General features: G+C 45.2%; 2 protein-coding genes across 2 annotated transcripts; both read left to right on the forward strand.

Annotated features, from left to right (window-relative positions):
• Positions 1-275: 275 nt before the first annotated feature.
• Positions 276-805, forward strand: FOMMEDRAFT_75427 (Mov34/MPN/PAD-1; the record flags this gene model as incomplete). The annotated part of the gene is made up of 3 exons (XM_007263246.1): positions 276-515; positions 584-608; positions 669-805. Coding segments are annotated over 3 exons (402 nt in total), but the record flags the coding sequence as incomplete, so codon positions are not given.
• Positions 806-11,361: 10,556 nt separating this feature from the next.
• On the forward strand, positions 11,362-21,668 carry FOMMEDRAFT_26162 (uncharacterized protein; the record flags this gene model as incomplete). Its single annotated transcript, XM_007263247.1, has 31 exons — positions 11,362-11,495; positions 11,549-11,855; positions 11,908-12,128; positions 12,178-12,272; positions 12,334-12,402; positions 12,465-12,862; positions 13,109-13,219; positions 13,280-13,487; positions 13,568-14,201; positions 14,325-14,505; positions 14,650-14,830; positions 14,925-14,961; positions 15,009-15,044; positions 15,155-15,268; positions 15,346-15,355; positions 15,412-15,708; positions 15,765-15,848; positions 15,984-17,309; positions 17,339-17,531; positions 17,778-18,667; positions 18,752-18,884; positions 18,991-19,081; positions 19,138-19,429; positions 19,466-19,724; positions 19,930-20,099; positions 20,184-20,228; positions 20,293-20,424; positions 20,520-20,667; positions 20,929-21,052; positions 21,106-21,176; positions 21,316-21,668. 31 exons carry the CDS (start codon positions 11,362-11,364, stop codon positions 21,666-21,668), a joined length of 7,344 nt encoding a protein of 2,447 aa, XP_007263309.1.
• Between the last annotated feature and the right edge of the window lie 498 nt (positions 21,669-22,166).

A 22,166-nucleotide genomic window follows, 5' to 3' on the forward strand; every position in this document is an offset into this window, starting at 1 on the left:
GCCGGTTCCCCCAGCCGAACGCGACCATCTTCAGCACAATCGAGCATACATGTATTGCCCGCGTGAACCTTCATCTTCTTGGTCACATTTACCTGCGCGTCCCCTTGGAACGCCACCACATCCCCCAAACCAGAACGTTATACAATGTGCCTCAAACATACCAAAACCCCCTTCCTATTCCTAGTGCTCTGTTTGTCACGCCGACAGTCGCAGGAGCTCCGCCACGCATATCTCCTTCCTCAAGCTCCGAACGACGTGAACGCGGTTCGGGCGATCTGCGGACAGTCAGCTTTCCACGTGCGGTGCTCCCGCGCTTCCTTTCTATCGCTGCTGTAAACACTGCAAAGAACCGTGAGACGTGTGGACTACTCCTTGGAAGGCAGCGGGGACGCAAGTTTGTAGTTACGATCCTACTTAGAACGAAACAGCATTGGACGAGCGATACGTCCAATATGGATGAGGAGGAACTTATGCTTGACCTTACGGAGAAGCGGGGTTTGATCACGCTTGGATGGGTCAGTGCATTTGCTTATCTTATCTGCAAGTTTTTTTCTTCTTTCAAGCTGACATATATATGGAATAGATTCATACACACCCGACGCAGTCTTGTAAGCTAGGATCTTCGACATGTTTATTCTTCAGATAGTCTAACTGTAATTCTCTTCTAGGCTCCATGTCCTCCGTTGACCTACATACCGATTCTGGCTTCCAACACATGCTCCCTGAATCCTTCGCAGTAGTCTGCGCTCCGCAGCACACCCATGCTCTGCATCCCTCCACGTGTGTGACCCAACATCTAGTATAATACAATCTATCAATCCTTTGCGTCAGCACAATTCACTTTGGCACAAAGTATGTATAGGTACCTTTGTGATGAAATATGCTAACACAGCTCAATATCTATTGTCTGGAAATTAATGAAACTATGCCACTGTCAATTGCCAGTCAGTAAGTTCTATCAAACTATAGTGTGCGAATGACACTCAACCTTTTATTCACTTGGAAAACAGGTATTTGTGGCAAGGTAGAAGAGCTCCTCCCTTAGTTTGCAGTTTTGTACTGCTGTGGTAGTCCAGACATAGGTGATACCTGGCCCTTTGGCTGGGTGGGACGTTGTTATCCTAAATTTGCAGCAACCATTTGTACCGACTCGACCACCCTGTAGAGTGTATGTTGCTCCAGCAACCTTTTTGTTGACCTGGGAGACGTTGGCCATAGAGGACGTAAGTGCTGTAGGGAGAGGAAGCTTGTTGTCATTGTTGGGGATCAGCTCTGCAAGTTGACCAATAGTGGCAGCATGTGTGTTAGAGAGTCAGTATTGGTTCTGGACTGTATACAGTATAGAGGAAAGAGTGGGAGCAGTATTGTCTTCAAGAATAGCAGCTGACTCAGACATAATGATGACCCGGCAATAAGACTAGACTGATAAGCTCAGTTGAGTTGAGATCTGAGAGGAGACCATCCAGACCTTATATCATTTGCTTCCGAGTTATGTAATCAGTGACATAAAACAAGAAGCATCACAGTGTTGCAATCCCTGCCCCCATTCCCTTCTTCAAGTGCAACCAGTTTCCCTCTTGAACCGCGAGTGGCAGAGGCTCCCTTGCCTTCCCTTACAAAGGTCATTGCTAGCATTCTTCGGGTCTTGTTCGGAACTCGAAGGAGTTTGGTAGGGAGATCGTTATCGTCCAATGCCTTTACTACACCTGACAGTGTTTCTGTTGTGGCCGCAGCCTACTTCTTATACTTGTGTTTCGAAGCAGATCTCAGTTGTGAACATCACTTTCGATAAGTGGTGTGCAGAAAATTGACTCCACCAGCTGAAAAGAGCTTAACAAGCAGCTCTGCTAGTATTTCAAAGTAAGTTAGTCATCTGCCCGTTTTTATTTTTACTCCAATCGAATTTCAAACTGACTTATTATGTGTTTATTACAGTGTGTTGCAGGTCTTTGAGATGGAGCAAACGTCTGAGAAACAGTGGTCTATGTACACCACTTCACTACAGGTGGTAGGAGATGCATGGGCAAAATTCTCGCATGGTGTGTATTATTTTAAGCCCTCTTTTCGGTATTGTATCTGATGTGGCATTGGATCTGGCAGACATTCCGTCAGAGGCAGAGCTGCTAGCAGATGCAGACCAGAATACTAGAGAGAGGGGCCTTGGCAGAATTAACACAGCAGCTCTTGTCTATACCTGTGCTGAAGCGATTAATGCCAAAGGTGTTCTGACTATCAAGCTCCACAGTTGCGGATCCTACAATGTAGCCTTCCTTGTCACATTCTGTGGTCTGACACAACAGCACACTATTGCCCGGGTTTCTTTTACGGAAGTACAAACACCAGACTTGATACAGTCCCAGGTTGCAACTATGGCATTTGTGCAGTTATGTCTAGGAGTACCAACTCCAGCTGTTTATGTATGGAATGATGATCTGCACAACCCTGTGGGTGCTGAATACATAGTCATGGAATTCATCCAAGGTATTACCCTGGATCGTGTAATGCAAGGACTCAATCCCGAGCACAGGTTAGATGTCTGGGGGTCATTAACGAAATATCATGCAGCCTTAGCTCACAACCTACCTTTTCAAACATATGGATGTCTACTGTTCTCTGAGGACACTATTCAAGGCAAACAAGACTTGGCATCTGACAAAGCATACATTGTTGGTCCATTCATACAGTGTAAGCAATCTACAACCAGAAGGCTCTACGTTGACCATCAAGTTGGCCTGGTTGATGATCTGTGCATGCTTTGGATAGAACAGTACAATGCTGAATTCCATACAATGGAGGAACAATGGGGCCAACCAGACAATAACCTTGTTATTGACAAGAAGGATGCAAGTATTCAGGAGGCAGTTGATTGTGACAGTGTACACTGGTGTGATATGTTGGAGTCATCATCATTGGTGTTAGACATGATCCACTCTTGTAGGCTGGATGCAAAGGCACTGGTGTGTCTTGTACTCAGGGACTGGGCAGGTTGCAATATTGTTTTGGATGAAGTTATGCTTGAGCCCATATCATTTATTGACTGGGATTGGTTGTTCATTGGGCCATTCGAGGTATTCCCACAATATCCCCACAATCTGTGCATTCGGGATGGAGTCACACGAAGGCCAATTTGTTCTGCTGAAGTTTATACTTCCTTACCTGCAACACACATTGTTAACAATCCCAGCATTCCAAGTATTGAGGATTGTTTATGACCAGTCCAATAGGGAGAGCTACACAATTTGCTGCCTGAACTTGCAACTGTATGCATTTCCGAAGTTGGTGATTGGGTGTCACTGATTATATGGTTGATAGAGAGACAGGCATATATTTGGTTCCTCTCTTGCTGGAATGAAGAACTTCAGGTGGGACAATGGCAGACTACCACAGACACAAAGTTAGTGGATGCATTAGTAGATGGAGGGTTCTCAAAATGGTGTCAGCTTCGTGCATGGTTGATAACAGAGCACAACAAAGGTAGAAAACATAGTATGTGTTTGGAGTGCAACAAAGGTAGGAAACATGGTATGTATTTTCCTACAGAGCATGCTTACAATACTTCTCCTGTTGTGTGTAACAAGCTGTGTTTAAATGGAAAGGCACACAGTGCTATTACATTCTTCATTGTTGTCCACTTCTTCCTTCATGTCTTCTATAGCATAATCTCTTCTACTTCATATCACTCCAGCTGCCTATTTATTTGTGGATCTTACCTGTTAATTTTTTCAATCATTCATGTACTCTCAACACCACAGTATTGTTTGCACTCCTTAGGCTCAGACAGCACTTCAATGCTGGGGACAATTTCATAGATAGATCATTCTCAATTGTATTTTGCATGCAATCCTGTACAATAAGCTTTCTCAAGTGATATTTATTATTATAGACATGTCTTACAATGTAAAATACAAAAAGAACGACAGCACAGTCCCATAGTTAGACCCATCCTGTGCCAGTTCCTCCTAGATTAGATGAAGCAATCAGATCAAACTTTGTCCAAATCATGTGCTACAAGTCTTGTGTGGAGTGACGAGTGAGTCAACTGCATCACTCTACAGTTGCCTCCACTTCTGAATCATTCCTCACCTCTAGACTTAAATGAATATATTCATAAGTATAACAAATTTAAAAGTTGGATCTGTAAGGAATTTGCAAGGAGTGGAGCACACTTCCTGTCAAGTATATCCATCAGTGACTCATTTTAATATATTGCAGTGTCTGATTAATCTTGACTCAAGGAAAGTGCTTGACACGAGCACACATTCTGTCTGTCTCAGTAACATACTAACTTTATACCCAAGTAGGAAACTCAAATTCAAATATTACCTGTCTGGGGCAAGCAATGTAATTGTAGTGTAAGATCTGAGAAAGCTGTGTATTTGACTGTCCTCTGTATAAAAGGGTATGATACTCAACCAGAGACTTGTAGCAACTTCCCATCCTCATTCCTCTTACTACACTACTAGCTTGTCTCTATATTGACACTATGAGTAACAATACTGGTGGAGACACAAACCAGTTGTTTCAATTGTTCCAGCAATTCCAACAGTTTGCTATGCAGAACAACCTTGTTGCACCCATTGGCCCTCCTGCAACCCCTCAGACAGGATCCAATATCCCTTCATCAGAGCACCATGACTCTGAGCCTCCTATCCTGCACCACTATTCGAGCACTCGAGTTCCCACTATTGAAGGGCCTAGTTGAACACTAGTCCCCCCTTCAACACAGCCAATACAACATCTTTCTGACACACTGCTCCTCTCACAGGCCACTACCAACTCTGAAATTCACATAGCAAGCACACAACCAGTAGGCTTGTCAGCTCTGCCAGGACTTCAAGTACAGTCTCCTATTCAGATGTCTACTGCCCAGCCATTGTTTGGCCTTGCTCTCAACACTAGTACAGTAAACAATGCATGCCTACTATCTGCAGGTTGCACAGTTCCATGTCCAACCTTACAAGCACACTGTGGAACACACAGAGGTGGATCAAGAAGGGCTCCCTCTTCAACACATGGCCTTCCTGTTGTCTGTTGCACAGTTATCAAAGACTGTATTGATTGGTCTGGTAATGGTTGTTCAAGTATCTGCCTATTAGTCAAGGTTTATCCAAGCTTTGTATGTTCTACTAGAGTAATTAACAAAAATGTACTCTACTAACACACTATTTCTAGAACCTTGGAGACTCTTATTGTGTTCTCTATCAGTTCATGTGTGAAACATTCAATGATTGGCTTTGACAGTTTGGATTGCTCCACAAACTCATTGTCTCTGAGGACATGCTCCTGACAGAAATCATCCAGCAAATACAGACCCTCATAACAAGTGACTATGGCTACAGTTTCCCTCTAGCATCAGACATATATCAGGCACACAAAGCTCTTCCATTGAACCTCCTTGCTATTCATGATAGAGGCATAGAGCATGGTGGACCAGCCAGGCTAAGGCAATATCTGTTCAATCCATCATGGACTATTGTGCATATCATGTGTTTGACCAATCTTTTCACAATCCCTTGACTGGTTGTTGAAAATAATTGTATGGTCATTTTTCTCAGTCAGTTTCAAACTATATTACAAAAACTTATAACATAATTAACATCCTTGAACAGTTGTGAACCATAATCCTCCTCTAAAAAAACAAATACATGGTATTCTTCATACCTGTATAGAGGCAAGGGTATTCCAAGGGCTTGAAGCTGATGGTCCATCATCTGAAACTGTTGATCCACCACTTGAATGCAACTGTCACAATGAAACGAACAATGAGAACAATGATTCAGCTAGTATCAGTAATGATGAGAATATACCACCAGTAAGTTGTTTTCCTACTTATAATTTAATCCATACTGACTCTAGCTTCATTTGAAGATAACAGTACAAAGTCCTGCACATTTTTCAGAATTACCTACTGAACCAGCTAGCCCTGTATGTTCCTCTAACAGCTTTTCTCCTTGTGTCTGTAAATACTTTATTAAACAGTAAGAACAGAACTCACATGTCTCAACTGAACCAGCCAGTCCTACACAAGATCAGCAATATCAGTCTCTCGAAAACTGTGTAAGATTATGCATTGTATTATTACTTAAATCCTGACTAATACAGTATCTGTTTAGACAATTCTTTCCCAGGCTTCCTTTGTAATTCCACCAAATGCTGTTCCAGCATCATTATGGTCTACAACTTGGACACCTGAATCTGCAGAGAATGGCTGGAATTTCCATATGGAGTCATTTACTACTAAAGTTTATGAAGCAGCACAAACGACTCTTACAACAGAACTAGTCATTATTGGTTCAAGCATATCTGATACAGTAGACAGACTCATTACAATGGTAAAGAAGTGTGTAATAGGACAGGACTTCTCTGAAGTACTTGTTCCTCAACCTTGCAGACATTTTGAGTATGTTGTATTATATATAACTTGGCTCTAGCTGACTACTACTAAATATTTAGAATTGAGCAAGCTGGAAGAGTAGTAACATTTGGATCTGGCATTGAGCACAACGTTTTACAGTATGCTCTGAGAAAGTTCCAGAACTCATATGCTTGCTGGTTTGATAGAGTCTTTAATGAGTATTCTACAATTAAAACCCTCACAACTGAGAGTACTGCTGCACACACTCCAGAGGAGTGCCTACTCAACCTTACAACCCTTGGTGCCCTTTTTTCTCTTGCCATAATTAACAAGATTGCTCCTGAGCCAATCAGACCATGTATTGTCCAGCTAGCATTTCACAGTTGCAACTTTCAATCCTTACACAAAGAGTTTGTAAAAACCTGGCATCCACAGCTCTACAGTCTAATTCATGACTGGATAAACATTGGTGCTACTGGAGATGCAACAGACTCTAAGTTCAGAGATTTCTTTGTTACAGTCATGGGTGTACAAGTGAGTTGCTTCTAGTTAGATCCCTTAATACTCTCATTTAATCCATTATATAGCCAGGAATATATACTCATAGGGACAACACAACCCATCAGCTCGTTGCTTGTGACATGCTTTACCAATCTGTTCTTGGGTCATCTAGTATTTTTCATTGGGAGATACAAGCATTTTTCAAAGGTATGCACCTTCAGTGTAAGAATGGGTTTAGCTTAGCAAAGGTAAGTATTTAAACTGTATTTAGTTCTCTTAGTAACTCTTATTTTTATCAGGCTGTTCATGCTCTTGAAGGTGGCAGTGAAGCATTAATAAGCATTGCATTTGCATCTTGGATTACAGATGCTACAAGAGTATGCATGGCTCTCAATATATTTATTCAGTCAGTAAGGTTAGAAGCACTCACAGACATTGTACAAGCACATGGCTTTACTTCTGGTTGACTACTTGTGCAGCATTTGCTGTCTGATTTTCTCCATACAACTGGCATCCCTTGCCCTACCAAGTTTTGTGAACTTGTGGACAACTTCAATGATGGCCAACAATTCGACCTAGCAGAGTTGGATAGGCCTGATACACGAGCAAAACTTTTCGTTTGGGCAGCAACAGGGAGTGTATACTTACCAGCTGAAGAAAATCAACTTATGGTATGAAATATATTGATTGAATTCTGGCAAAACTAATATGTTCACTCAAAACAGATTAACATTGTCAATACTAGCAATCTGTCTTATCAGTCAGGGTGCAGATCAGCTGTTGCCTTTGCACAGCAGGGCAAAATACAATTTCAGACCTGTAGCAAAACTGCAACAATCCCTATTTCTTATATGATAGATCTACTAAATAGAGAGTATGACAGGCAAAGTGAACCAAGTAGTACTCATATGGCTTTCCACCACTGGTTACTTTCTGAATTATATACTGCTATAGGCAGTCATTCTATACTCTAATAGTTATAGTATTGATTATAAATAGACAGTATTATAAATAGTATACTTCAAGTTGTGAGAAATTTTAGCCTCTGATATAGTATTGTAGAAAGTCTTATAATGCTTGTTAGTTTACCAATATTGAATGGAATCAAACCTGAGTATTTTAATTGTATATTTAAAGTGACATGTATCTTTATATACTAGTATTCCTAAATGTGCCTTTGTCCAGTTAAAATCCTTCTCCTCTAACTCTAAGGAAAGACAGTGCTTCAAGCCACAAATCAACTATTTCAGCATCTGCATTCCCTCAAGAAAGACCAGAAAGATGACTGTTTAAACCAGATACTATCTCTATATTAACTGGACTACCTGGTGATTGTAGGTCAATTTCATTCATATTATCTAGGTGTTGAAATACTTTGTCAGATACTAGATCATCCAGTTCATCCCAGTCCACACCATAGAACTCTGCCTCGATTTCTTCCTCTGTGTACTCTGAAGGAGAGCTATTGTCATTGTCAAAATGAGGAAGTGGGTCTCCTTGTTCTCCTAGTGCAATCATATCAAAGAAGAACATATCCTGTGGGGATCAGCTTTGTTGACCAGATAAACACATTGGATGATTATTCCATCCATTTTTGAATGCTTCAAGGTGAGAATTCAATGAATGCAAGAACAGGTGGTGTAATAGCCAGATGTGATTTCAGTTGTTTATATCCAAACCAGCTTGCTCTTCTAGCAGCCAGAATCGATTTGCCCACCATGAGCCAACTTGTCTCATTATGTCCACCCACAGTCGTTCTATACGAATATTATGAACAGACCTATATAATTGTCAGGCAGACAAAATCATAACAGAATCTACTACTTACCTGCCCCATATGTATGCTTTCTAACCTTGACCACAAAACCACTCCATCCATACTGTAAGCTGTATGTTTTCTACACTATGATCTCCTCTTACACATACTGGAACCTTGTAGATACTTGTAGCATCCAAGAACAGTTTAAGTACTGTCTTGCCTTTGTTATTATCTGAGGCCTGTAAGCCTGTAATAAGACACAAGTAGCTATCAATAATTCTGTGTATAACAATTCCCCATCAAATAAGTCCTTTATTATAAACTAATTAATAATACAGCTTCTACAATATGTAGTATATATTTACTATGCTGCCCATCATAGTGCCACAATGCATTTGGACCAGGTACATTGTATTTGTATCACTCTACTGGTGGTTGGCCAAACAACCTTTGTGGGAATAACCTCAATAGAGACTGCCGAATATGCTCTTTCAGCACAACAATTCCTTCTGATTGTAGATATCCTCAGATTAACGAGATGCCAGGTTCATAGCCATGCTGAAGTCAAATAGAACTGATAAGCTTGTCCAGAGCATTGTCAGGTATACTGGTAACACATCTAGTGTATGATATGACTCTGGATACATTATCAACAAATGGGTTCTCCCTTCGTTCATCAAGGCCAAGATCTAGAATCACTCTCCAGACAGTAGAATGATTTACTCCAAGAAAGTCTGTGATTGATTGTGTTGAACACAACTCATAAGCTGCCTTCAGAAACTCAGGGTCAATTTGATATTGTGGCTGGCCTCGTTCTCCTGAGTATAAGCAAGTTAAAACTTGTTGAAACCCCTGATGAGCATGTTCCAGTGAGTTCTGGTATGTAAGTTGTATATCTGTTCTCATTCGAGACAAGTTATCGATCAACACCCCTGCTTCATTTTCATCAAAGATACTTGTGTACTGTTTTCAGAAATTTTATTTAACTACAAAACAGGTAGACGAGTAGCTTGACTCACTTGGCCAAACAGAGATATATAAGCATTGAGGTCAGCTCCTACTAATGACAATCTGTTCACATTGTTGCTGTGCCTGACAACAGACAATACTTTTGCCTCCAACAATCTATATTGCCTTCTGAATTCATTCCGAAGACATACATCCAGGTTCATATGTGTAGCTGTAGTTTGCAGGCGTATACAGGTCTATCTGAGAGGGTCCAGCACTGTACGTCATGTTAAGCATATTTATTAGGGTGTAGTTTATCCCTTTATTTTCTGTGATAGTATTTTGGGACTGTATATGTAAATAAGACAATGTGTTCGGATCATGAATTTGAATTTGAAAATATTGGAGTCTGAGACAGACTTTCCTTTTGCAGCTTACTATAACGTGAACATGTGACATGTCACCCCTCCTCGTCCCCGAAGACGTTCATCTAGGTCCATAATGTATCATGCAGTGTAGTGAATAGGGGATATCCTGATTGTATATTTGTACTGTTGTGAAAGGATCAGAGACAACATCTGTGGTGCAGGCTGCTAAACCGTACCTCTATGCAAATAAGGTTTTGAGTTAAACCTTGCCCAATTTAGAAGGTTCTACCTCAGAAAGAGGTGTGCCAAACGTGCCTGATAATATACTGTTGTTTTTAGTTACTGTCACACGAACTGACATGCTGTTTGACCCTCGTTATGATGACGTAAGAAATCGTCTGACACCTTGTCTCTCCCCTCTCAAATCCCAACACTCCGACGATGTCCCTCTTCTGTCTTAGCCCATCCATTTCACTCATTCATGACAGACAGTGTATGGACATCCTTCTGTAATATTCTTTTGGTACAGGAGACACTGCATATGGTTTGTTGGTACAATTATGCTCAAACTTGGTTTGTCTCCTGACAGTTTGCAAGTTTTAGGATGTGTAGGCTGGGTGGGCTCCTTACCCACCTTCCTGTGGCCTAACCTACACACTATCTATTGCTGATGCTCTCAGCTGAGCTTTATTGTATGTGACTTGTATGTACAATCCAACCTGATTTCGGGTCGTCTCTTGTGACAGCTTCTTACAGTTTGAAAACAGGGCCATTACGTTGGACGATGTTCCTGACCCCCTATGCTTTATACCATGGGTCTCTCATTGCTGATACACTTGACTGAGCTCTATTGTATGCAACTTGTTAGTGTAACCCAACCTGAAATTCGTTCGTCACCTGTATTATTGCCTTCTGTCTGACGATTTGAAAGTAGGACTGGCAGACTGGATGCATACCTTTACCACACCTTATTCATAGTAGACGTTACGACAGTAGCCATACTTCCACCTCTGCCAGACGTGGCATCTATTCGAAAACTGACGGGAAGGCCTGGTCAGCTTTCGCAGCATTTCTTCGCAATGTCGCTCTGGACGTTACGTTACGACAGTAGCCATACTTCCACCTCTGCCAGACGTGGCATCTATTTGAAAACTGACGGGAAGGCCTGGTCAGCTTTCGCAGCATTTCTTTGCAATGTCGCTCTGGACGTTACGTTACAACAGTAGCCATACTTCCACCTCCGCCAGACGTGGCATCTATTCGGAAACTTGTCTTAGAGTCTATAAACAGTTATTTCAAGGACGCCCTTGTGAGTGAGCCTATGGATGTAAGATATAAACGAATCCTTGCGATGTCGGATCTTTGTCATAGACTTTTGTCGGTCCGGTCAGTCCGTTTACCCAACTCGTTGAAAGCCTCCTGAAAACGCAATGGGTGATCCAGACAGCGGATTGATGATTGAGGAAGCGGATGAAGATGACTTGGATGATGCGGGCATGGTTGATGGAGACGGTCAAGCTGGAGATGAGGATGACGAGGACGAAATGTTCTCCGCGACTGACGGGTAGGTCAAATAAACATTGTGATATTTCTTTTCTCATGCAATGCATTTTACAGTCTGGTGGGCAAATTAGGAGAACTAGAGCATACAGTCGCGTTCAGCCAGTCAATAGATGATCCGTTAGGTCTAGGCCGTCCGACTATGCGAATTGGTAGCCGTCTGTTCTTTGGAGGGCCAGAGGTCGTCCAATCAATCTCCAATGCTCTCGGTGCACTATGTCTTAATCAGGCTGGACAGGACCATCTGGCATCACATCCTTCCATCATCCCAGCGTTATTTTCGATATTCACGCTGGAAGCGCATCTCAAGGTTCTCCTTGAAAAGGAGAATGCCGTGTCCATCGAAAGTTCCATCGATGAGCTCGTTCGTCACCATCCATAAGGAGTTATCAAGAGCTAATGTCTTCTTCCACAAGTTGATCACTTTGCACGTCCACATAACTCTTCTTTCGGATGTTTATTCGACGGCCGGATATACGCACGGCAGACATGCTGTTGGGTTACTGCAGAACACGACTGTGGATATTATCCCGGATTTGGGCGGTACCGGTACGACGCAACCTGACGGTCAACCACCAGCCGAATCAACTCCAGAGATGGACAAAAGAAGACAGAGAGCCCTAAGGATCGGAACGCTGTGGCTTTGAAGCATATCGCGTTGTGGCGAAGATGCTTTTGTAAAATAGGCGTAATCCTGACAAAGCACAGAAGAAGCAAGCTGCTTCCATATCGGCGACATTGGCGGATATCATGTACAAGCATTTGACCGAAGTTACGGATGGTGAGACTAACTTTTCTTCTATCGGAGAAGTTATGTACTCATGTCTCGCTTATCCTGAAAGGCAACCCGACTTTCTTGTATGGATACCATACAGTCATGATTTGCTCGATCACATTCCTCCTTTTCGATGGTAAGTGTTTTTTTCGGCCGAAATGACACGGGCCATTAAAATACTTTACTTTACAGAATGAGCCTCGCAGACAAACTACCACGCCGTGCTGCTCCTTCAATTCCGAAAGGTCGGAGGTCTGGACGCTGTCCCGGATACGTGCCGTCGCTATACATCTACTATTTCTCGTATTTTTGAGGTTAGAGCCGCAGACCGGAGTGAAAGTGATCAACAAGAGCGCGTGCACGTCTTTGGACGACTGAAGATGGCTCTTCACTTGCTCTATCTTATGATTATCAAACCTGCCATAGATCCCGGTCAAATTGCTCAGTATATCTCGAAGGACAAGCCAGAGAACCACCTGGATTTCTATCAACCGCATGACTTCCTTGTCAAAATGAGGTTGGAGATATTACTGTTAATTCGCGATATATGGCAGTTGGCATGGCTCGTCTTAGCGCCTCCAGCCGTCAGCAAGGATGTTATTCAGTCCGATTAAGAAGAAATATCGTCGGGCGAGAACGAGGTAGCAAGGCCAAACTTTGGTTCGGGAATATTGCTGACTTCAGGTCAAGGTCTTTTTCGACCGTCTCAACCAGCAGATGAAGATCGTATCAGGCAGTTGGCGGACATGGGCTTCTCAATAGTTGCGGCTGTTAGAGCACTGTCCAGGACAAACAATAATGTCAATTTCGCGACCGAGTATCTGTTGACTCATCCATTCAAGCCTGTTCCAGAGGAACCACCTGCTGCAGTGCAGCCTCCTGCAGCTGTAACAACGGCACAGGAGCCTGTAGCAAACGAGGCCCCAGCGGATGCGCCTATGGAAACTGAACCGGTTCCTGAAGAGCAGCCTGCGCAAGAGACTGCTATCGAAGAGGATTACGAGCCCTAAAAGACGATCGAGGAGAGGCGACGGGATTGGGATGAGATTAGGAAGTCTCTCATATCAGATATAGGCCCACAAGCACTTAGGCTTGCAGATGCACATCCTTCATTGATTTTCGACGTTAGGCACGTATTTATTGGACCGAACAATAAGTATAGGCAAGAAGCTATCCGTTGCGTTGTACAAGACATCGAGAAGTTTTCTCCTGCTGCGTACGGTGTGCAGGAGAAACCTCTCGCTGTTAGATGCCGGCTGTTGGCTCTTATTCTTGCCGATTCGCCAAAAGCTGCACTTTAGATTTTAGGCAAGGAGGAAAAGAATATGATGGACATGCTTATGCTCTGCCCCTGTCGCAGCCTATTGCTCACGACAAAGATCAGGCATTGCCGAAATGGCTCCCGGCACTCCTTCTCGCGATGGAGTCGCTCTTTGTCACTGCAGAAGAACGTCGAACAGTTCCTATGGTCCTCGCTGATCAACCGATTGTTATCCCTCCTCTGGTTGTTGGTCCTCCTTATGCAGAAGCGCGATCAATGCCCTTTGAGCTATGTATTCGGCTCCTCCACATCCCGAGTCTTCCGCGAGACGAACTGCTCGCCACGCTGCGGATGCTTGTGCAGCTCACCCGAGATCGTAACATGGCTGTACAGTTCGTGCGTCGGAATGGGGTTTCGTTACTCCTCCAGCGCTTAAAAGGACCTGCTGGCGATGCGTCGGTGGCGGGCTTCCAGTCCCACGTTGCAATTATCTTGCGACATCTCGTTGAAGATCGATTGGTGTTGAAGACGGTCATGAAACAGGAGATCAAACGCTGGTTGTCAAATTTCCGCTCGAAACTGTCGAAGTTCTTACATATGTTTGTAATTCTACATCGATGGCGGCTCGCGGTCCTCAAGTATTCCTGGACGTCACGAAAGAACGTCGCACTCTGGTACGGCCCGACGTCCCTAATCATCCGACCACGTTGAAGGCGAGCGTGACACGAAGCCCCGCCTGACTCTGTTGCAACGGAGAAGCCTCCGACAGAAGATTCTACCTCGATGCAGATTGACAGCCCAAAGTCAAGCGCTCCTCCAGTGTCCTCGAGAGCATTGGAACCTGTCGTTCACGTCTTGCTTGGCGAGCTGATGAGAGTGGGCAAGCTTGCTTCTGAAGGTATAGCAGCTGAGTCTTCGAAGGATCGCGCATCTGCGACGTCATCAACCGCTGCCACCGCGCAATCTACATCGTCTGAGGTGAAGGATGCATCCACGTCTACAACACAGCAGACGACATCATCGTCACAGTAAACGGATGGACAGCAAAAGACACAGGACACTCACCTCTATGCGTGTTTCTTGATGCAGAGCCTATCTGAGCTTCTATTCTCGTACGAACAGTGCAAGTTCGTGTTACTGACGTATCCGAAAAAGAAAACCCAAACTCCTGCAAAGGATGTGTTCTCGCGCTCGAAGTCGCCTGCGTTGAGTTTCTTCCTAACAGAACTGCTGTCGTTTGGTCCCTTCAATGCCGACCCGAAGTTCGATTCAGAGAAACGGGTAACTTATGCAATTGGGCGATGTCCGTTATTGTAGCCCTGTGCGTTGACACTCCTGCATCTCATGAGACGCAGGAGAATGCGCCAGACGTGACTTCGATTCGAAAACTTGTCTAGGGGTCTATAAGCAGATCTTTCAAGGAGATCTTGGCGAGTGAGCCTATGAATGCTAGATACGGGCGAATACCCGTATATACGCAGTCTCGTGGCGGCTATTCTTCGACCCCTCGAATATTTGTACGTATTTTAAAGTATGACGACAAGATTACACTTACTGAATTTTAAAAATGTCAGGACGAAGGTAGCATTCAAGATGGGACGTTCGGACAAGACTAAAGGAGATTCAGACAAGAAAAATCTGACCCAGAGTCCAGACCGTCGGATGACTCTGATGAAGACGATGAAGAGGACGACGATGTCATGGAGACAGAGCGAAGGGAAGAGACCCACCGATTTATATTGTAATTCGTCACTTGGAATTTAAGTTATCTTTCTTCGTCAATTTTACGGAACAGTACGAATTATTTATATTTGCCAGGTATGCAGGAGTAAGTAAAGTGATATGTTATTCCTTGATCTGAGTTGACCGCATTTGTCCATCTAGGAAATGGAAGAGCACTACGATGAGGAGGATGAGGACGAGATGAATGAGGATGAAGATGAGGGAGAGGACGATGTTGATGTCGGCTATGATGAAGAGTCTGTCAGCGAGGATTCGTCTAATACAGAGCCAGAGGAAGGAGCAGAGGAGCATGCTATAATCGACGAATCCCCGGAGGGATGGGTGGATATGGATGAGGAGATGGCAGAGGGAATGAGTGATATGAATGAAGACGAAGACGAAGACGAAGGCGATGACCTTGAAGAGGAAGAGGGTGCTGCTGAAGAGATTATGTGTCAGGTAAGGCCTCTTAGGCTATTTCACTTTCATCGTCCATTCATCTCTTTCGTTAAAAGCTTCCTGAAAATGCAATGGGAGATCCGGACAGTGGCTTAATGTTCGAGGAAGCAGACGAAGACGACTTGGATGACGCGGGTATGGTTGATGGAGACGGTCAAGCTGGAGATGAGGATGACGAGGACGAAATGTTCTCTGCGACTGACGGGTAGGTCAAATAAACATTGTGATATTTCTTTTCTCACGCAATGCATTTTCCGATCTGGTGGGTGAACTAGGAGGCGGAAGAGAAAGTTGCAAAGGAAGCGGAAGAGAAGGCTGCACGTGAGGCTGAAGAAAGGGCTACGGCTGAAAAAGAGGCAGCGGAGAAGGCGGCAACTGAACGTGAGGCTGTAGTGAGAGCGGCTGTGTCACCTGAAGTCGCACCCGATGCTTCGACTTCTGGGGGTTGTACTGACGGTGAGCATGTCCTAGTGGATGAAGATACCGAAATGGCCGATGCCATAGCAGCTACCGAAAGCGCACAAGAAGCTGAGGCTGCCATCCAGGCAGAACCCGAGGCGGGCCCTTCAACAGCACCCGAGCGGGTTACCATCACAATCAATGGGAATGAGGTTGACATCACCGACACGGACATTGATTCCACGTTTTTGGAAGCTCTTCCAGATGATATGCGGGAGGAAATACTCAACCAGCACCTCCGAGAGCAACGTCCCACCCAGGCCGCAGCTCTAGTTGAGTCTCAAGTCAGCGCGGTGTTCCTTGATGCTTTGCCTCCGGAGATTCGTGCAGAAATATTACGTGAGGAGCGGCTAGAGAGGAGCAGACGAGAACGCGAACAGGATGGTGAAGGGCAGACTGCTGTTCCAACGATTGGTCCAACAGACATGGGCCCAGTAGACTTCATCGCCAGCCTTGATCCGCAACTACGGCAGATCGTTCTCCTAGACTCGGCCGACGGTATTTTACAGACGCACCCGTCGCATATGGTCGCCGAAGCTGGTGTTTATCGTGAAACTGCGTATCTTCACCACCGTAGCCCCCGACCAGCTGCTCCTGGTGATACTACCGCACCCGTCACATGCAGGGTGCCACCCCCGCGTGATGCAATCCAACTGCTGGAACGACCAGGGATTGCAGCTCTCGTCGGGCTTCTGATCTTCCCTCAATTATCCAAGAAGAGCACGCTTCACAAAGTCCTCCTTTATCTTTGCGAGAACTCCAAATCTCGAACGGAACTGTTCAATGTGCTTTTAAGTATCTTGCAGGACGGCACGGGTGATCTTGCTCTGGTGGATAAGAGCCTCTCACAGTTGACCTTCCGCGGCGGGAAGGGTATTACTGCACATCCTACCTCGAAGAATATTAGGAAACAGAAGGATACAGGACTGTCTATCGCATCTCCTATTGTTCCTAGTGAAGTCCCTCCAGACCGCATTGTGCAACGCTGTCTGGATGCCCTCAATTACATTGTTGGCACCAACGAGCTCTCTTCTCTCTTTTTCCTGACAGGGCACGGATTACCTGCAGGCCTGAAGAGAAGCATTTCAAAGAAAGGGGAAGAAAAGGAGAAGCAAGCGGCTCAATCGCATTACCCCATCTACGTCTCCTTGACCGCCAGACGCTTTTGAAGGCTCTCAGTATAATGGATTCTGTTGCCGGATTACTTGACTCGGTGACGCTTCCCCTGACGAGCTTAAAGGACGACTTAAAGAAGAAAGAAGTCACTGGAGAACGTCCATCCGCTCCTGCCGAATCAAGTGCACAGCAAGATTCTTCCGGAACTGCACCTCCTACTACTTCGCATGAGCCAAGTAGCTCAGCAGGTAAGATTCATTTGTTCGCATCTGCTTTTCCTGAACTAAACGTATCCTCCAACAGAACACTCGGCTGCACAACCAGCTGGAGCCCTAATAATAAAGCTTCATCTGTTGAGGCTGTGGAGGAAAAGATCCTTTTAGCCAACCCACTACAGATCCCCCACCCCGCATTCAGACTATCGTAAACATCGTCACTGTTGGAGAATGCTCTGGACGGACATTCCAACATTCAGCACCTTTCATTCCTACCAGATGCTCGAGACGTCGATGCCCAAGAAGTAAGACTCAAAGCGAATGACTTCGGGACTAATCTTTCTAAACACTTGGATGAACTGAATGATGCACTGAGTAGCGCGCAAGCACAAGGCGACCTGCCTCCAGCAATAGTCGCCAAATTCTCTCAGGCGTCGTCGGATCGGGCCAAGTTTCTCCGTGTTTTGAAGACCATTGATTATATGTGTTCGAAACAAGAGAACACGTCGATTCGCCCTCCGGACTTGCCTCAAGCTGACCGTATTCGCGAGATCTATGAGACGTTCCGATTCACCATGCTTTGGCAGAAATTTAGCGATTGCTTGACTGTGGTGGAGAGTAGAGAAAATGTCGAGCACATCGCGACAATTCTATTACCGCTCATCGAGTCATTGATAATTGTCTGCAAGGATGTAGGGGTGCAGAGTACGTCAGCACCAGCTGTTCCTGGATCTCTGCGCTCGCCTCTACTGTCTGAAGAAGAATTTGTGGATGACCTGTTCGTTAGATTCACTGACGATCATCGGAAGATTTTGAACATGATGGTGCGAAACAACCCGTCCCTCACGTCAGGATCTTTCTCTCTCCTCATACAGAACCCTAGAGTTCTTGATTTCGACAACAAGCGTAATTACTTCAGTCAGCGATTGCACAAGCGTCCTTATCCCAGGGAGCACTACCCATCCCTCCAAGTAAATGTTCGTCGTTTGCGTGTTTTCGAGGACAGCTTCCATGCCTTCCAGCACAAGACTGGTGACCAGATACAATATAGCAAGCTCAGCGTACGATTCTATGCTGAAGAAGGCGTCGATGCGGGTGGTGTCACACGAGAATGGTTCCAAATTCTTATCCGCCAAATGTTCAACTCCAATTATGCTCTTTTTCGAACCGTGTGCGGTCGATAGGCAATAGGCAATCGTACCAACCCAAGTGAGCATCCGAGATCAACCCCGATCACTTGTCGTATTTTTTAGTTTGACGGCAGAGTCATTGGGAAAGATATTTACGATGGCCGTCTCATGGGTGCTCACCTCGCGAGGAGCCTGTATCGTATACTCTTTGGTAAACGCGTTGACTACTGCGATGTGGAATGGGTACGTATCACACGTAGGTTGTTCAATCTATCCCCAATGCTCTCGGTGCACTGTGCCTTAACCAGGCTGGGCAAGACCATCTGGCATTACACCCTTCCATCATTCCTGAACTGCTGTAGATCCCGGTCAAATTGCTCAGTATATCTCGAAGGACAAGCCAGAGAACCACCCCGATTTCTATGAACCACATGACTTCCTCGTCAAAATGAGGTTGGAGATATCACCGTTAACTCGTGATATATAGCAGTCGGCATGGCTCGTCTCAGCACCCCCGGCTGTCAGCAAATATGTTATTCAGTATGTCCGAGGAATAGCATCGGGCGAGAACGAGGGAGCAAGGCTCGATTTTGGTTCGGAAATATTCCCGAGTTCTGGTCAGGTCTTCTTCGACCGTCTCAACGGCCAGATGAAGATCGTATCAGGCAGTTGACAGTGATGGGCTTCCCAAGAGCTGCGGCTGTTAGAGCGCTGCCCAGGACAAACAATAATGTCAACTTCGCAACTGAGTATCTGTTGACTCATCCATTTGAACCTGTTCTGGAGGATCCACCCGCTGCGGTATAGCCTCCTGAGGCTGAAACAACGGCACAAGAGCCTGCGACGAACGGGGCTCCTGCGGATACTGCTGATACTTCTATCGAAACCGAAGCAGCTCCTGAAGAACAACCTGCACAAGAGACTGCTATCAAGGAGGATTACGAGTCTCAAAAGACGGTCGAGGAGAGGCGACAGGACTTGGATGAGATCAGGAAGTCCCTCGTATCAGATATAGGACCACAGGTGCTTAGGCTTGCAGATGCCCATCCTTCGTTGATCCTCGGCGCAAGGCACGTATTATCAGACCGAACGATAAGTACCAGCCAGAAGCTATCTGCTGTGTTGTATAAGACATCGAGAAATTCTCTCCTGCTGTGTACAAAGAGTAGGAGGAACCTCTCGCTGTTAGGTGCCGACTGTTGGCTCTCATACTTGCTGATTCACGGAAAGCTGCACTCGAAACATCGGGCAAGGAGGAAAAGAATTTAATGGACATGCTTTACGCTCTGCTTCTGTCACAGCCCCTTGCGCACGACAAAGATCTCAAACGTTGGCGAAGTGGCTCCCAGCACTCCTTCTCGCTATGGAGTCGCTCCTAGTCACTGCAGAAGAACCTCGAGCAGTCCCTATGGTCCTCGCTGATCAGCCAGTCGTTATTCCTCTGCTGGTTGTAGGTCCTCCTTATATAGAGGTACGTTCGATGCTCTTTGAGCTGTGTATACGACTCCTCCACATCCTGAGTCTTCTGCGCGATGAACTGCTTGCTACTCTGCAGATGCTCGTTCAACTCTTTCGAGAACGTAATATGGCTGATCAGTTCGTGCGTCGGAATGGAGTGTCGTTACTTCTCCAGCGCTTAAAAGGGCCTGCTGGCGACGCGTCAGTTGCAGGCTTCCAATCCTACATTGCAATTATCTTGCGGCATCTCGACGAAGATAGATCGGTATTGGAGACGGGGTCATGAAACAGGAGATAAAACGCTGGTTGTCAACATCGCAGATTGTCGAAGTCCTCACGTATGTCCGTAGTTCAACGTCAATGGCGGCTCGCGATCCTCAAGTATTCCTGGACGTTTCGAAAGAGCTGTGCACTCTGAAAGATTACGTTGAAGGCGATTGTGGCCGAAGCCCCGCCTGACTCTGCTGCTACGGAGAAACCTCTGACGGAAGACTCGACTTCGATGCAGGTTGATAGTCCAAAGTCAAGTAGTCCTCCGGTATCCTCCGAAGCGTTGGAATCTGTCGTTCACTTCATGTTTGGTGAGCTGATGAGAGTGGGCAAGCTTGCTTCTAAAGGTATAGCAGCCGAACTTTCAAAGGATCGCGCATCTGCGACGTCACCAGCCGCTACCACCGTGCAATCTACATCGTCTGAGGTGAAGGATGCATCTACGTCTACAACAGAGCAGACGACATCATCGTCACAGAAAACCGATTGACAACAAAAGACACAGGACGCTCACTTCTATGCGTGTTTCCCTGATGCAGAGTCTGTCTGAGCTTCTGTTCTCATACGAACAGTGCAAGTTCGTGTTCCTGACGTATCCGAAAAAGAAAACTCAAACTCCTGCAAAGGATGTATTCTCACGAACATGCCGCTTATGTTGGCACATCACAAGCTCATTAACAATCGGCATGCTCTAAGGTATGATCTGACTTGCCGGAGTGTGTGAACGTTACCCTGACTCATGATTATAGCGTGAAGGAGCTTGTGACGAGGACCGAGATTAATAAGTTTGTCAACAACCTAGTTAATCTCGACCGCGTGCGTTCGTTATTGAAGATGAATTACTATTGTCGACAATTCCGCGCCCTGATGGAAGAGAAAAGACGGTTGATCAAGGTACGATACCTACATTATCCTGCCCTCATATCCCTAAACGGCCACTCATCATTTACATTTTCTAGACATTCTTGCGATTATTGTCGAAGATACACCGTCCACTCCTCCAACGACATCTCGTAATATTACTCAAGCAAACCGAGACTCCATGTGTTTCTTTCGTGATCCCTCATCTTCCCCTTCTTCCCCTTCCCTGTACCATTCGCCCGATTTGTCTATCACACTGGATTCGCCTTTGCAAAGAGGACGAGGCTTGCAGAGGAATATGTGCACAAGTCCATTCGCCCCCGAAACGCGTTTTTGCAATGATGCCGAAGATGAAGGCGACTCTGATGAGTCGTGGAGTGACAACGACGACTTCGACCCCATAACTGTTCAGAACACCAATCAAAACTCGTCCCCGAGTCCTCAGAGATAGACCTGCTGGATGGTCCTGATCCCCTTGGCGAAGGAGTCAATATCGTCATCTCTCCTGAACCATACCTTACAAGTACCCTCAACGCCAGTGACAGCAAGAATTCTCGTCGAAAAAAATCGACCAAACATGTTGCGTTGCCACTTACAACAGGCAGACCAGAATTCAAACGCGGTCGCTACACAATAGCCCCTCTCAATTCTGTTGAAATGGCCGATTTATTTTCGGCATGGCAAGTTTTAGTAAGGGTAGAGTAAGGGTCGATGTAAGAGACCCTAGTCAGGCACATGTAATTTATCCTTTTTAAGACGCATTTTTTTCAAGCGAATTCAAGAGCTCGAGAGCTCTTGAATCTCGTTGGACTTTCAATATGAAGATTACATATGCAACTCAAGTAGCCTAAGCTAAGTAAAACTGCTCTCATAATTAAGCAACAAGAGTAGTGAGTGCATATATTCAGTATACCAAGTCTCCTTACTGTAATCTAACAAAATTATAAGT

The sequence above is a fragment of the Fomitiporia mediterranea genome (assembly GCF_000271605.1).
Source record: "Fomitiporia mediterranea MF3/22 unplaced genomic scaffold FOMMEscaffold_2, whole genome shotgun sequence".
Classification (NCBI taxonomy): domain Eukaryota; kingdom Fungi; phylum Basidiomycota; class Agaricomycetes; order Hymenochaetales; family Hymenochaetaceae; genus Fomitiporia; species Fomitiporia mediterranea.